Source organism: Tiliqua scincoides, chromosome 7, assembly GCF_035046505.1.
Source record: "Tiliqua scincoides isolate rTilSci1 chromosome 7, rTilSci1.hap2, whole genome shotgun sequence".
NCBI classification, from domain to species: Eukaryota; Metazoa; Chordata; class Lepidosauria; order Squamata; family Scincidae; genus Tiliqua; species Tiliqua scincoides.
Genome location: NC_089827.1, coordinates 68,280,852 through 68,297,090, shown reverse-complemented (window position 1 = coordinate 68,297,090; position 16,239 = coordinate 68,280,852). Strand labels below are relative to the sequence as shown.

The 16,239-nt window shown below is 45.0% G+C and overlaps 1 protein-coding gene across 1 annotated transcript in view; it reads left to right on the top strand.

Annotated features, from left to right (window-relative positions):
- Window positions 1-16,239, top strand: part of ALX1 (ALX homeobox 1) — a 38,602-nt gene that overhangs the window by 17,316 nt on the left and 5,047 nt on the right. The window contains exon 3 of the mRNA XM_066634343.1: window positions 4,711-4,839. Coding sequence (XP_066490440.1) covers window positions 4,711-4,839 — 129 coding nt within the window. The remainder of the gene's footprint in view (window positions 1-4,710; window positions 4,840-16,239) is intronic.

The window sequence follows — 16,239 nt, the reverse complement described above, 5'->3', positions numbered from 1 at the left end:
TGACCCAAAATTAGACCACTCTGGAAGTATTACATGGTGGCGTGCTGGCATCAGTATGTGGGTAAGCGGGGGGTCCATAGCAAGGAGGGTCTGCAAGGACCACACAGTAATGGCGGCCCTGCCATTTGGAATTGGGTCCCACACTTCCTAAGGCCAGCTCAAGGGGTGGCAGCTCAAAAGAGCCCTCTTTTAACAGGTTGCAGGATGTATTGCAATGAGAAGCTGGGTGCTTTTATGACTACAGCTCCTGGGTTTGGAGTCAGGGTGGGAGCTTCCCCAGATGTAGGTAGAAGGTGTTCAGAGAATTAGCATCTTCAGTCTCAACCTGCAGAGTTACCCACCAGTTTAGTTGATATGCTAATTCAGTTGCAGATCCTTTAATGTGCAGTTGTTTAACAAAGCTGTGTCTTTTTGATTTGAACCCAGTGGCAACACCTTGCCCCCTTATTTCTGAATCTGTGTGGAACTTCCGTACACACTACAATGTGGAGCATTAAAGCATTTTCAGATGGAGAATTTTTTTGTGGTATTAGGTGTGCTGATTCTGAGGCTTACTAGATATGCAGGCATTTTGCCGATCTGATGTGATGATGACCAGTTATCTAAATGGTACTGGGGGACTCTCTGTAGCAATTTATGATCTAGCACAGGGGTCTCCAAACCCCGGCCCAGGGGCCAGATGCGGCCCACAGAGAGCCTCTATATGGCCCGCCACCCGTCTCTGATCCCCTGAGAGCTTCTGGCCCAATTGACCAAACACAACCAAGTTATGTTTCCAAGAAATGGTTGTGCACAAGTTGTGCTTGTGGGGTGGGGGAATGGGGGTCCATTTAAGTGTGTGTGCTTTATTTCTTGGGCTGTGTTGGTGCTTGACGAAATTCTGGACATTTGAGCCCATTCATTCATTTCAGTCATTCATCTAAGTTCCATCCCTAATGTATTTATTTAAATTTTATATTTAATTATTTTTTTCCGGCCCTTGACACCGTGCAAAATATTTGATGCGGCTCTTCGGCTGAAAAGTTTGGAGACCCCTGATCTAGCATATAGTAGCAGGTTATTCTCAACAGGACTCAGGGTAGAACCACAATATATCATGGTTGCACATGAAACATCAGTATTACTTGCTGTATTCCACAGCATACCCATTAAATGTGGAAGTGAAATATGTGCATATATTTTACACCCGTGAGGTGTCTATAGGAAAGCCCATTGCACTTCTTTCATCCTCAGTGTTTAAACTGTTATAGTTAGATCTAGTAGTTGGCAACCTTCGGTCTCGAAAGACTACGGTATCGCGCTCTGAATGGTGGTTCTGGAACAGCAACTCGTGTGGCTGAAAAGGCCGATTAGGGAGTGACAATCCCAGTTAGATCTACATTCTGGGATTCAGTAGGTGAAGGTAATCTTCTGGGTTATCTAACTGCAACGCATTAGCTCATCTCTCCCAGCCTTCAAAATATGATTAGGTACACTCCATGGATATTGCCAAGAATTAATGTTGTGGACAGACGATGAAAGCTGGGGCAAGTCTGTTCTTTGGCAACAAATTCTGCATCTTGGAAAGAATTTTGTTCTCAACGCACAACTTTTAAATGCACATACATTAAGCACAACCATGCCCTTGCATAGACCCTTCTAAATGCCAACTTTCAGCTGGACTACTTTTCTGGTTGTTCAAGCTCTGTTCGTACAGCAGGGTGTTTGAATGCGAATAGAGGGACAGCCTACATGTGTCCTGTTGAATGTCTGCTGCAGGGCATAGCTAGATGCTAGGATGGTATAATGGTTTGGGAGTTGGATTTAGTGACCTGGAGGATCCAGGTTCAAATCCCCACTCAGCCATGGAGCTTCCTGGGTGACCTTGGGTCAGTCACTGTCTCTCAGCCTCACTTACCTCACAGGGTTGCTGTGAGGACAAAAGGCAATAAATAAATAAATAAAATGGTATAAAGCAGGACTGTCCAAGGTAGCCCTTGAAATATCTGGCCCTTGATATAATTGGGCTCTCCCAGTGTGATAATTGGGCTCTCTCTTACCTTAAGAATTTGAACAAGATTTGCACATTTTCTCTTCTGTTATTTGCAGCCAATGAGTTTCTATGTGAGAACAAAGTAATTATTTCTGGCCATCATCTGCTTGATGATGTCACTTACTGCTTAATGACATCACTTCCGACCTTCAGCAGGCACTACAAATGCTAACTTCGGCCCGGTTATATTCCTGTGATTGGGAACCCTGCTTTTCAAGGTTCTAGAAGGTGTGGTAAGAGCCTTAGGCTGCAGTCCTATGCACACGTTCCTGGGAGTAAGCACCAATGGACACAATGGAACTTACTCCTGAGTAGACATGCATAGGATTGTGCTGTTACACACACACTGCTGCGCACATGTACACACCATTCAGTCAAAGGTATGAGCATAGATTGGGGATCTGCTGCCATGATCACCCCATACATGAATTTATTCACCCCAGATATACCGTGAGAACAAATCTGGTAAGCTGCGGAGATGGCCAACAGATCTGCTTCCAATCTGACTGTCCTAGCAGTTGATGCATGAAAGTTGGCTGCATGGATTTCTGTTGAATGTACCTTTACATATGTAGGTTTAGGAGGATAGGAGCTGGGACTTACCCACTTTCAAACCTTGGATTTGACAAGCAATTCCCTGCCTGCTTGACTGGGTTCTTTTCCTGGACCACATTGCTGCTGAATCAAGAGCCTGGTTTTGACCCAACTCCATGCTGCTCACCTCTGCCTGTCCTGCTTCTTCTGCTGAGGTTCCCTTTCCTTCGGTTTCCTAGCTCAAAGAGGTTGTAAGCAGCAAACAGCCTTCCTTCTCCAAAGCTAGTGCCTGTGCCAGTTTTATTTGTCCAATGTGTAAGTCAGTTTCTCTAATAGACTTCCACTTGTTTCGTCTTACTGGTGAATTTATAGTCCACTGTATTTCAAAGTTTTAAGTGTGGTAATAAAGGATCAAAATATATCAATCTGTATAAGTTACAGTCGTCCCTCAGTATCTGCAAGGGTTTGGTTCCAGGCTACCAAACTCTGGGGTGGTTGGAATCCTGGTAAGGTGGGGGTAGGGCTGTGGTGCTGCAATACTTTACCTATGAACCTCCAGAGGTTGTGCCAGGCCCATGGCCTGTTCCGTTGCGCTCTCTCTGTGCCTCAGAATGTCTCCAGGAAGTCATTTCCAGTCTTTTCCTGGAGGTGTTCTGGTTTCCTTGGGTGACCACCCACCCTCAAGGGGGTGGGCCAAGGTGAGGGTGAGGGTCAATGTAAGGGTGAGGGTGAGGGTCAAGGTGAGGGTCAGGGTGAGGGTCAAGGTGATGGTCAGGGTGAGGGTCAAGGTGAGGCTGAAGGTCAAGGTGAGGGTCAGGGTCAAGGTGAGGGTCAGGGTGAGGCTGAAGGTCAAGGTGAGGGTCAGGGTCAAGGTGAGGGTCAGGGTGAGGGTCAGTGTTAGCATCTACAGAGTGGATTGGGAGAGAATGAGGGCAATCGTGGAAAAATGGGGTTCAGGCCAGAAAAACGATGACCCCAGGGAGGGAGGGAGAGAAGGAGAGGGAGAAAGAGGGGGAAAGGGAGAGGGTGGGAGAGGGGGAGAGGGAGGGGGAGAGAGATGGAGGGAGGGAAGGAGAGAGCGTGAGAGAGAGGGGGAGAGGGAGAGGGCATGGGGAGGTAAAATAGCCCTTTTAAAAAATTCACAGTGGCTCAAATCCATGGAAGCCAAGATTGTCGATATGGAGGCAGTGGCGTAGCTAATGATCGTGTAGCCCGGTGCCAAGCTCAAAATGATGCCCCAGAAGTGATGTCACAACCGGAAGAGACGTCACGTCTGGGCTTTTAAAATGAGAAAATTGGGAGGAACCCACCTCCTCCTCCCCCCCCAGCAGGTTGCCACCCACTTGCTCTGCTGCCTCCCTCCAGTCAATGGCATAGCTATGGCATCTATCTGCTACCGGGGTCAAATAAGACTTGTAGCCCCTCCCCCCCACAAAATAAAATAAAATTAAGTAAATAAATAAAAAGTGTGCCCCTGATCGGTTAGAGACACTGGGCTGGGGTGAAGAAGGATGGTTATTCTTTCCCTACTATATATAAGAAGAGCATCACTTGAAAAATTGCACAGTTGTGTTTTCATTTTCTGGTTAATTGGCCATAACTTTTGATAGAATACAGATATTCCAGTGCAGTTTGTTTCATTGCATTCTGCATTAAATTACCTTTCTAATGTCATATAACATGCTGGTATTATTCGTACATACCAAGATTTTCACAATTTTTGTCACTAGTGCCAAATTCAGCTTGTTGCCCCCCTAAAGCTTGATGCCCGGTGTGGCTGCTACCCCCTGCACCCCCTTAGCTACGCCACTGTATGGAGGGTTCATTCAAATCCAGTTAGAAATAGTGGAAGCGGAAAGATTCTTAAATCATGACCTAGTGCTAAGTTCTCATCAGCTCTTCAAACCAGTCTGGCTGCCTTACTTACAACTCTACAACAATAGTTCCCAGAATTGGGGCTTTGTTGGATAACCAGAAGGAGGAATTCTACAACTGTGGTGCTTCTCTGTGTGCACATCTAGAGCACAGAGGGTGATTTCAAGGGAGAACCCCTGGTTCATATCAAAAATTGTGCAAGAACCTAAAGAGCAAATTGTGAGAGGATGTTTGGCTGCCCTAATGTTTGTTCTTCCTCTCCAACGTAGGTCTGGTTCCAAAACCGAAGAGCAAAGTGGAGAAAGAGAGAGCGCTATGGGCAGATCCAACAAGCCAAAAGTCATTTTGCCGCTACCTATGACATCTCCGTTCTGCCAAGGACTGATAGCTACCCACAGGTATTCCGCACAATGAAACACTGGACCTGGCATTGCGTGCAACCATCTCAATGCAAAGAGCCTTTCACAGGTCACAGAAACTCAGTGTGTTCTAATGCCTTTGAAATAAACTCACACATTTATAATCATTCACATTGGTTCTAGAACTGATGGGCCTCCCATGTACATATGGCATTCTTCAGTGCACAAAAACCACTCATTAAACCTGATTTTTGGCTGCGTGAAAATGCATTGTCCCCGTTGAAATGGATGGGAAAAATCTGTTAGGGGAAGGAGTCCCATTGTTCATACTGGAGCTTCTCCAGCTATCAGAAGTTGTAAGATTGGGATGGCTGATATCCAGTTTATGGAATTGATTGAATTATATTTCAAGCATTTAAAAATGTGATTTCTAGACGATTACCCTAGTATAGAGTGGTTCTCAAATTTTTAGCACTGGGACCCACTTTTTAGAATAAAAATCTGTCAGGATCCACTGGAAGTCATGTCATGACTGGAAGTGACATCATCATGCAATAAAATTTTTAATAATCCCAGGCTACAATATATATATTGCACACACACCATATATACCATACACACACATACACACACACACACACACACACACACCCCATATATACCATACACACACACACACACACACACACACACACACACACATACCCCATATATATATATATATATATATATATATATATATATATATATATATATATATATATATATATATATATATATATATATATATATGGTAGTCTGCTCCAAGTACAGATCTGTAACATTTCCCCAAAGGCAGTCAAATACCATGGTAGCTTCAAGTCTAACATATTAAAAATAAAATATTGAAATGAATGGGGACTCACCTGAAATTGGCTTGCGACGCTCCAAGTACAGATCTGTAACATTTCCCCAAAGGCAGTCAAATACCATGGTAGCATCAAGTCTAACATATTAAAAATAAAATATTGAAATGAATGGGGACCCACCTGAAATTGGCTTGTGACCCACAGTTTGACAAACAGTGCCCTAGCAAATGCTTGAAAGTTGGTCTACTGGTAAATGTAATAAACGTTTGTTCGAATTACTGTACATTTTTGCTTTTCAGATTCAATGCATTTGCTAAATATTAGAAGAAATCTAACCTTTTACAGCATGATAAAACAGTATTCTGAGGGTGGATTTTTATTTTATTTTATTTTTTGGCAATCTGTCTCCAGCTTCAATGAGAACTCTATAAAAATAGCCATTGCGCCAACCATCTGTTTTCTTTTTATTCCTTTCTGCACCCAACTGTTAATTGTATAATTTTATTTTCCCCAAAACACATTTTGGGGGTCTTTCATAAATGTCAGACAGCCTTGTAATCAGAGCAGCCGAAGTGTTTACATAGATAAATAATTAGCTGTTTGAATATTGTGTGAAGAGTGTATATAAAAGGAGAGTTTCGGAGACAATCTTTTCAACTCCTTCCCAAGTCACAAAGATTGATCCTAGTAAAATGTCAGAAACAAAGTTTTTGTCTGGCAGATCTGTGATTTTACTGTTGGACAATCTGGTGCTCTTTGAAATGATTTAAGGTCCTTTCACACTTCATAAAATTAACCAAGAGTTAGCTAACAGAGAGCTTCTTTTTGCCAATTTAGTGCCAGCATAAAAAGATTGTGGTCTCTAATGCGGATTCTGCAGTATTTCTCTGTTTCTGGAAATAGGAAACAGTGGAAACCTATTTCTAACTAAATGGGACACAAACCAACACAGTGGCCCACAGCCCACTGTGTGGCGTTTGTCAAGAAGGAAATGACTTGGAGGATCATGAAGTCAGCTTTGAGATTTTGCAGACTCTGTGTTATAAAAAGAATATTATTCCATGTGTTCTGCATGAGTTAAATACAATCAGGGCCATGCACTGTCCAAATGAGCCTCTTGCTAAATAAATTTAGCAATTGCTCAAAACAATGCAACTTCATCTTAGCTCTCTTTCAGCCTAGTAGGACATAGAATTGCTTTCCATTTATCTGGGCTGAGCTCAGGCATACAATACATTGTCAGTGCAAAAAGGGTTGGGCACAAATGTCCAGGGATGTCAATAACTGGAATTGGGCTATGTCAGAATGCCAGATGCAGGGGACGGCACCAGGATGCAGGTCTCTTGTTATCTGGTGTGCTCCCTGGGGCATTTGGTGGGCCGCTGTGAGATACAGGAAGCTGGACTAGATGGGCCTATGATCTGATCCAGTGGGGCTGTACTTACGTTCTTATGACACTTTTGACCGGGACACACTTGTCCAGGATATAATGGTTCTGTTACTTGCCATATGCAGAGGTGTAGCCAGGGTCTGTAATGCCTGGGGCAAGAATGGAACACCATGACATCACTTTCTGGCATCTCTAGCCGCTTCCTGAATCTGAAAGAAACTGGTGATCATAGGCACTCACAGTGGTGGCTGGGGCAATTTGTGAGTGCCTAGGGCAGGTGCTCTAGTCGCTTACCGACCTGGGAAGTGACTAGAATGCATGCGCGCTCTCAGTGGTGAAATTGCTTGGCAGGCTGCTGAGAGGTTGTGCATGCTCCAATAGCTTCCTGACTGGGGAATCGACTGGAGCGCACATGCTGGCACCACCTCCAATTGGCGCCCAGGGCACTTGTCCTGTCTTGCCCCTGGGCAGATACGCCCTGGTGGCATCTGTGGTAACAAAACTTGCCAGCAGCCCAGTGAAGAATGGTTGGGATTGAGGTGTTGACCTGCTTCTTCTTCTTCTTCTTTCAAAATGAGTTCCTAACCAGAGCTTAGGCCCTCTGTGAGAACTAGCTGAAAGAATGTAGGGGGAAAACAGAATCCCATTAAGGAAAAGGAAAACAAGAAAAGAAAAAAGAAGATGGAGGGATAAAGTAGAAAATGTTAAAAACTGGCTTTGACCTAGAATAGGTGAGGTAGGCTATGTACATGGTAGGCTATTGAGGTAGGCTGTTGTGAAAATCTATTTAGCCTATAGCAAACTTCCCAGCAGTGAGAATTCTTTCGGATACGTGATTGCTTTGCAAGTCAAGGGTGTGAGGAAATAAATCTGCACATGCTCTTTGTTAAACTTTGCATCTTAATTTGATGTGGAGTCCTCGATGCCCACATGGGGGAACTTCCATTAGCAATAATCAGAGTTAAACAATCAAATTAAAGACACCAGATGGCATTGATTACATCCCACATGGCATCTGACAAAAATATGTTTTTGTTCGGCATACAGCTGACAAATAACCACAGGGGCTCCAGTCCCTCTTGGAGCCAGGAATTCTGTTTCATTGGCCCGAGCTCGATAATGCCCGAATGGTGGTATAGCTACGGCACTGTCAGAGGGCAGCTTAGCTAGCGTAAGACCTCACTGAGCCAGATGTAAGGGCAATGGTGACTATTGCTACTGTTAGAAAACTAAACTAACCAGGGCTCCTATCAGGAGTCTGCTTTCAAAACCAAGGCTGACTCTGGGAAGACGTCCTGGAGAGTACTTCTGATCATGTGCAGAGTTGCTTTCTCTCGCTGCTGGGCAATTGTTGTCTTCTGCCTTGCCCTGCAGCCCAATTCCACTGAAACTGCCCTTGGCCAATGGAACACATGCTGCCTCTGCAGGAGTGGGGCAGTTGTTCATTTACCCCAGGGAAAGCCTCCACCACTGCCATAGCAATGGAAGAAAGCACTTTTAATTTAAAATACTCGCATTTGCATATGTAATTACATGTTAAAGCAATATATATATAGTGTACTTTATGTATCCCACCTTTCCTTGAGTATGGAACGAATGTATATTTGACGCACCACCCACCTCCATCCTCCACACTTCTGTACCATCTCCAGTTGGCTTTTCCATACTCCCAGTGGGCTGGAAGATGCAGAAAGAATGAGCTGAGGATAAAAAGAATCTCATTTGCATTGAGTCCAGAGGCCTTGGGAAGGAATGTTCCAAAGGGAAAATGCCATCAGTCAATGCCTTGGCTACGATTCATTGCAGGCCAGCGTTTTGCTTGATTCAGTGCAAATTTCTAGTTGTGTGACCAATAATTAGAGTTGGCTTACTCAGTGTTTGGGGCAGGACCTACACCCTGGGCTTCGGCTCCAGGTACAAGAGGCAGGAATAGCATAAATAGATGGGATACTTCCTTAAAATGGGGGCAATGGTGTTTCCCCCAACATGCATCTGATGTAAATGGCTGACTCAGAATCCATAGCTGGAGGGTGAGATGATTCTTAGTTCTTGATAATTAAGGCAGACAGACAGACAGCAACAATCATTAGATAGCAACAATCTTCAGAAGGCAGCTGGAGTCTGGGTTTCCAAACAGAAACTAAAGAAAACTTGGAATAGCCTGCCCAGTATGGTACAGACCAGATACGATTCCAGACCCAAGCAAGGCACCATTGTGGTCCACCATTGGTACTCTGGTCAGCCTGCCTGGGACTGAACTTTGAGGAGTTTTGCAGCCTCAACTGGCCCCCCTTTTGGCAACTAGCAACCAACCTTTATATTTTGCAGCCATGGAGCACCTCCCCGCCTTAAAAAAAAAAAAAAATTCTTCCTCATAGGGATTTGAACCCCAGCACTTTAGCAATTGAGCCATAAGAGCTCTTAGGCTCAAAGTGTTTGGAACTAATACTTGAGGCACTGATGGCCACCAGCTGGGCTCAAGACCTTATATATTAGTTCTGAACACTTTAACTATAGGCTTTCCTATAGCCCAATGGAGAGAGTGCTGGGCTGTGGAGCACAAGGTTGGAAGTTCGAATCCCTCCCTAGCCAGCAGTGCGGGGCAGGGGCGGTGCAGGGAGGGAAAAAAGGTGGGGGCAGGGAGGAGGGAAAAAAAGGTGCCGGAATGCCGTTCCGGTGTGTTCCATTACAAAAAAAGCCCTGTCCAGAACACATTGAATTTGCCCTCCACATTCCTCCCATGACATGCCCCTCCAATATCTTCTGTATGGGGTACCTAAATCACAGGAGAGTCCTAGCCCCTCCTTGCTGAAAACTAAGCAATGACAGAAAGTTCGGCTCACAAACTAGGCTTTGATTCTACCGTAATGTCTGCTCAGTGTGTTAGGGAAGGGAGGAACGAGAAACCACAGCAACAAATGCCAAAGAGCAAGAAGTTCCCCAGGCATTGATTTAACTTGGAAACTGCTCCAGAGACCTCCCTAGCCTGTAACTGTTGCAAAATAAGCTCTTCGTGTGCCAGCTTTTCCTCTGTTCCTGTTGAAGTTGCTGGAATAATCTTAACTATGTGCCATTTAAATGGCAGCAACTTTTCAATTCTTTTTTTTTTTTCCAGGATCACCATATACCAAGGTTTATTTTACACAAGGACTTAATTGTAAAAATATTTGAAGAACAATGCAGTCAGTCATTGGAATATGTATCAACAGCAAGACAGGACTGACTTGCCACAAACAGTCACTTGAGATTCATTGTAATCCACCTGATCAGTGAGCTGCAAAACAAGCCAAAATATAAAATCACAGTGACGTTAAATAATTCAGTTTTGAACTGCTGATCAGCCTTTGTGACATAGTTAGTGTGGTGGCTAGACTAGCAGTAGAGTTTGAAAAGTCAAAAGATAATCCTCATCTGTTAGCAGGATCTTCTGTGTCCAACCAGAATCTAAAGCAGCCCCCAAAACCCGATACGATTTAAAACCACAGAAATAAGAAAACAACAAAGTAAAACCCATTATGGTCACTCAGGTGCAAAAATCAAGCAGCTACAATGCTGGGAAGCCTGGGTCAAGTTTAGTACTAGGGGAACTGCTCTGGGAGGCTTTTCCACATGTTGGGTTCCAAAATAAAGAAAGCCCTTCCTGTGCTCATTGCCTTGTTACCAAAAAGGCTGCTTTGTTTAGGGGAATTAGTATATTAGCCTTTTGGAAACTCTTAGGATTGCAGGTTGGATAGCAAGACAGCGTAAAGCAAAGAAATCCCTTGTTTAGCTTAAGGAGGAGACTGGGAGAAAGGTAACTTTCAATCAAAGGATTATATTTTTATTACAAAAACACACAAAGGTAAACATAATACACATGGAGAAATGATAAGTATAGATTCTAGTATACCTAGCTTGTGGTGGCTGCATGTGCTATGTATTTGGGTGCATCCGAAAAGGAATCAGAAACGGATAGGGTGTAGGGAAGTATTTTAGGGGTTCCTTAATCTGCTAAACCCAGTTTGCTAACTAAAGATGGGGGAGAAGGGAGGAATAGATAGGGAAGAAGGGAGAGGGTTTAGACGCAAGATATATGTACCTGTCCGGGTGGGGCAGTTGGGGGAAGAGTCCCGTGTAGGACCACTCCCGCAGGAGGGCAGTCAGAGAGAGAGAGAGACATATGCTCGGAGCTTCCTCTTAAGGGATTGTGTGTGACCTGGAAGCTGACCTAGAATGACCGGAAGTATCCCAGAGCTGTGCACATGCTCAGTATACTCACAATGGTACACGTGGAGCACGTGATGAACCGGAAGGAAGTCAGCTTACCAGCCAGGCTGACCTTCTGTGGGAGGGAGGCAATTTGCATAAGGTGCTTAAGAGTGATCAAACTACAACAAAAGAACAATAGACTTCTTCCTCTGTAGGTGCATGCTTGTTTTGCATAATCAGGAGACATTCCTTGACTGGAGGAGGGGATGTAATCACCACTTTGCAAACTTGTGACTTCTACCAGGGCCTTGGACTGGGGGGAAGGGTGCCCTGTATTCTGAGGTTTGACCTGCATGAGTTTTTAGTCCATAATACATACAAAATCACAACTTGGAAGGGAAAAGGAGATTTTCACGTAACAGCCTGCTGGACTTCAGAAGGCATCGGAGCAGAGGCTTGTGAAGGGGGTCACGTGATGCAGAATATCTTAGAGGTAATGTTTTGCCAAATTCCCAGTCCAAGCTTCACTTATGCCCACTTTAAGCTAATTAGCTCCCCTGTGTTCCCCAACAATGGCCCTCGTTCTGTACTGCAGTGCTGCTGGACCCCAACGCCAGGGTATCTCACCTGTTCAACCTGCAGAGCAGGTTCTGCCAGCGGCTTCTCCAGCCACCACAGCAACAACTTGGTCCTCAGCAGGTCTTGGAAGTGGCAGCCACACACCAATCTCTCCAGCAGGCTCTGTTCCAGCAATGCTCAGAAGTCCATTTGCCCATCTGTCCATTAGTCATTCAGCAGGTCCAGTAGTCCATCAGCTCCTCAGTCCATTAATCCATCAGTCTAGTTCTCTCTCCTCCCAGCTCCTTTCCTCTGCTCTCCTAATCTCTCCAAGCTCCTTCCTTCCACACCCACACCCTTTTTCTTCCTGCAGGTGCTACTTTTAACCCTGAGGCCTGTGCAGCACTCTCACTGCAATCTAAGGCTCTGGTGTTAACCCCATGCTTGCCTGTTAGAACAAAGGGCCACTGCTGACACCACATCCTATCTCCTTGAGGGATCTTGTGCATTTCCATTACAGGTAGCCAGGTCCCAAGCCATTGAGGGTTAAAAAAGTGATCACCGGCACTTGAGCCATGCTTGTAAAATACAACTTACTGACTAGCAGCCAGTGCAAAATTTGTAAGAAATTTCCTGGTCACTGGTCCAATTGCTGTACTGACATTTTGTCAGTATAGAACTGATATTGTCATGGGACACTTCTAAGGCAGCTTCAGACCATGCATTAGAGCAGTGGTTCGCAAAGAATTTGAAATTCGCAAAGAATTTCAAAAATTCTTTGAAAAGGTCAACAGCCTTGTGGATAAGGGAGAACCCGTGGATATTATATATCTGGACTTTCAGAAGGCGTTTGACACGGTCCCTCACCAAAGGCTACTGAAAAAACTCCACAGTCAGGGAATTAGAGGACAGGTCCTCTCGTGGATTGAGAACTGGTTGGAGGCCAGGAAGCAGAGAGTGGGTGTCAATGGGCAATTTTCACAATGGAGAGAGGTGAAAAGTGGTGTGCCCCAAGGATCTGTCCTGGGACCGGTGCTTTTCAACCTCTTCATAAATGACCTGGAGACAGGGTTGAGCAGTGAAGTGGCTAAGTTTGCAGACGACACCAAACTTTTCCGAGTGGTAAAGACCAGAAGTGATTGTGAGGAGCTCCAGAAGGATCTCTCCAGACTGGCAGAATGGGCAGCAAAATGGTAGATGCGCTTCAATGTCAGTAAGTGTAAAGTCATGCACATTGGGGCAAAAAATCAAAACTTTAGATATAGGCTGATGGGTTCTGAGCTGTCTGTGACAGATCAGGAGAGAGATCTTGGGGTGGTGGTGGACAGGTCGATGAAAGTGTCGACCCAATGTGCGGCGGCAGTGAAGAAGGCCAATTCTATGCTTGGGATCATTAGGAAGGGTATTGAGAACAAAACGGCTAGTATTATAATGCCGTTGTACAAATCTATGGTAAGGCCACACCTGGAGTATTGTGTCCAGTTCTGGTCGCTGCATCTCAAAAAAGACATAGTGGAAATGGAAAAGGTGCAAAAGAGAGCGACTAAGATGATTACGGGGCTGGGGCACCTTCCTTATGAGGAAAGGCTATGACAAGTTTCTGGAGGAAAAATCCATTATGGGGTACCATTATGGGGTACAAGCCATGATGTGTATGCGCAACCTCCTGATTTTAGAAATGGGTTATGTCAGAATGCCAGATGCAGGGGAGGGCACCAGGATGAGGTCTCTTGTTATCTGGTGTGCTCCCTGGGGCATTTGGTGGGCCGCTGTGAGATACAGGAAGCTGGACTAGATGGGCCTATGGCCTGATCCAGTGGGGCTGTTCTTATGTTCGTATGTAAATGTTTTAGCATCGGGACCCACTTTTCAAAATGACACTCTGTTGGAACCCACTTAGCTTCAGGACATATACACAAAGAAAGAAAGAAAGAAAGAAAGAAAGAAAGAAAGAAAGAAAGAAAGAAAGAAAGAAAGAAAGAAAGAGTTTCACCTTATCAGCTGCTCAAGCCTCTGTGTTTATCTTCTTTACTATGGGGCTGGCTGCCTTCTGGAGCCTTCGTTGAGCTCCAAGTTCATTGAATTGGGGCCATTCTGGTATGCTCTGATGCTTCACTTGGCTTGTGATAGGAGCCAAGGCACATTTGCCTACTTATGAGTAGGCATGCACACACAGCTCAATTTTGCTTTCCATGGGGCTCAATACATTTTCCTTTTCAGTTGTGGGGGTGGGGGGTGGGCGTGACACACTGCTTTCTCTGTTGTTTTTTGAGGCCTGCTTTCATCGGATCGGGACCGTTCTGATGCCACTGTGTTCTTCTCTTGGGCTGAGGCACTGTTGCCTACTCATGAGTAAACGCAAATGTGTGGCTCACTTTCACTTTCCCCCGGGCTTGATACATTTTCCTTGTCACACATCAGCTTGTCAGTTTCAGTTCCATGACCCTCCAACGACAATCAGGTTGCAACCCACTGGTGGATCCTGACCCACAGTTTGGGAAACACTGCATTAGATACGTAACAATAGTCTTATGTGGACATGATTCAGATGCCCTGATAACTTTGACCAAACTAAAACTGCAGGAGGAGCTGCAGATGGTACACCAACATTAGTTGGTAGTAGGTGCTGTGTGTCTGGGAAGGTTGGTGGGAAGACTAGGTGGTATTCACTATATCCAATTCCCCCTTCCCAGGCCTGATCCACCAACATGGATTGACTCGAACTTGCACCAGTGATATCACTGGCGCAGGTCCGAGTTGACCTCCCTTACTCAACAGAGACCTCCAACAGCTAAAATTCCCCCACCAGATGCAGCAGTAGCCGCTTTGGCGCCACTGCTTCACCACGCGGGAATTTAGTTAGGATTGGGCTGTTTGTTTATTACATTTATGCTACAAAAACAACACAATTAGCAATATTCCATTCAAATCACATGAAATAAATGGGAAACATCAGAAGCATGTGCCTTGTTTTGCCAGCGTCTAACAAACGACTTCTAGTTTCTGAAAATCATTTGTGTTCATTCTTTAACTTACGTAACCCGTTAATTTGGCCAGTCCTGAAAAATAACACAGTTTCTCTTCCGATTCACTTACTGTCGGGGTCTTGTTCAATTTCCACTGTTTGGCATAATAATAATGAAAGGCATATAATGGCTGTATTTTAAACCAGTCATCTCCAAACTGGAGACCGCTGCGCAATGGGAAAGGTGTCCCTGGCGCAACTGGTGCTTACCATTCCACTGGGGAGATGTCCTTTCCTGCTGCTGATCTCCCCCAAACTGAACTCTAGCCCCCTTCGCCTGCCTAGAAATCTGGGTGTAGTGGCTGCTGGGGTGACGGAACCCAGAAGTGGTGGGCTAGAGATTGGTTTGGGGGAGATTGGTGGCAGGGAAGGATGGCTCCCCTACAGAATGGTAAGCACCATTCATGCAGGGAAGGGAAAAGGCAGGGTACCAGATCTGGCCCATGGGACAGGTTCTGAAGAGCCCTGTTTTAAATAAACATGCATATTTCCTCAAATTGGGGGCCCTTTTGAGTTACTGAAGCAACAGCGCAGGGAGCTGGCACATTGGTAGGAAAGACGGAGCCTTCCTGCATGTGCCAGCGGATATTGGGAAGCCCACCATAACAGGTAAGTCTGGCGGAGGGATGGGGGAAAGTTAGGGAGAGGATTGAGTGGAGCAGGGGAGGGCAGCAATGGGTTTGGGCACAGGTCCGCTAGTGCAGGTCTGAGTTGACCCCCCTTGTGGCTGATGGGCTTACTTTGAGGCAAGGGGACAAAGTCCCCCGTGGGAAAATCCCCCCCGTGGGATGCAGGGCAGTCCACACCGCGCCGTTGTATGGCTGCGCAGGGATTTAGTTAGGAACGGGCTGATAAACTACTATCCATTGACAGAAAGTTCATCTATAAATTTTCCTTTCCCTCCCTAATACACCAGAACCAAAACTGTTTCAGAAACTAAGCATGTTTTTTTTACCACTGCGTCAGAGATTAAAATTCACCTGATAGATTAAAGTTGCTCCCCACCAATTAATCAACTAAAATTTAGAGTTGATTGATGCTCTGGTTATCCGATTAAAGCTTGCTACTCTTCTACACATGCACACACATGCTCTAGTAAGGTAATATATTGAAGGGTTCTTGGGCGATTTCCTGGTAACCACAAGAGCAAAACTCAAGATGTTTGTGATGTTAACAGAAACCAGAGATGGGATCTATGTATAGGCTCATTCAGAATCTCCCTGAATTGCCTTTTATACGGTGCACAGATCACAGAAGATTTAAACAGGAGAAAATGTTTTCTTTCCATGCATGTCCACACTGTCTCCTTTCCCTCCTACATACCAGAAGAAGCACCGATGTTTTCTACTTATTGTAAAACAGGGCTTTATTTATTTTTCATTCCAAGATACATTTTACACTGCGTATGTTATTTTGAGACACTTCACAGT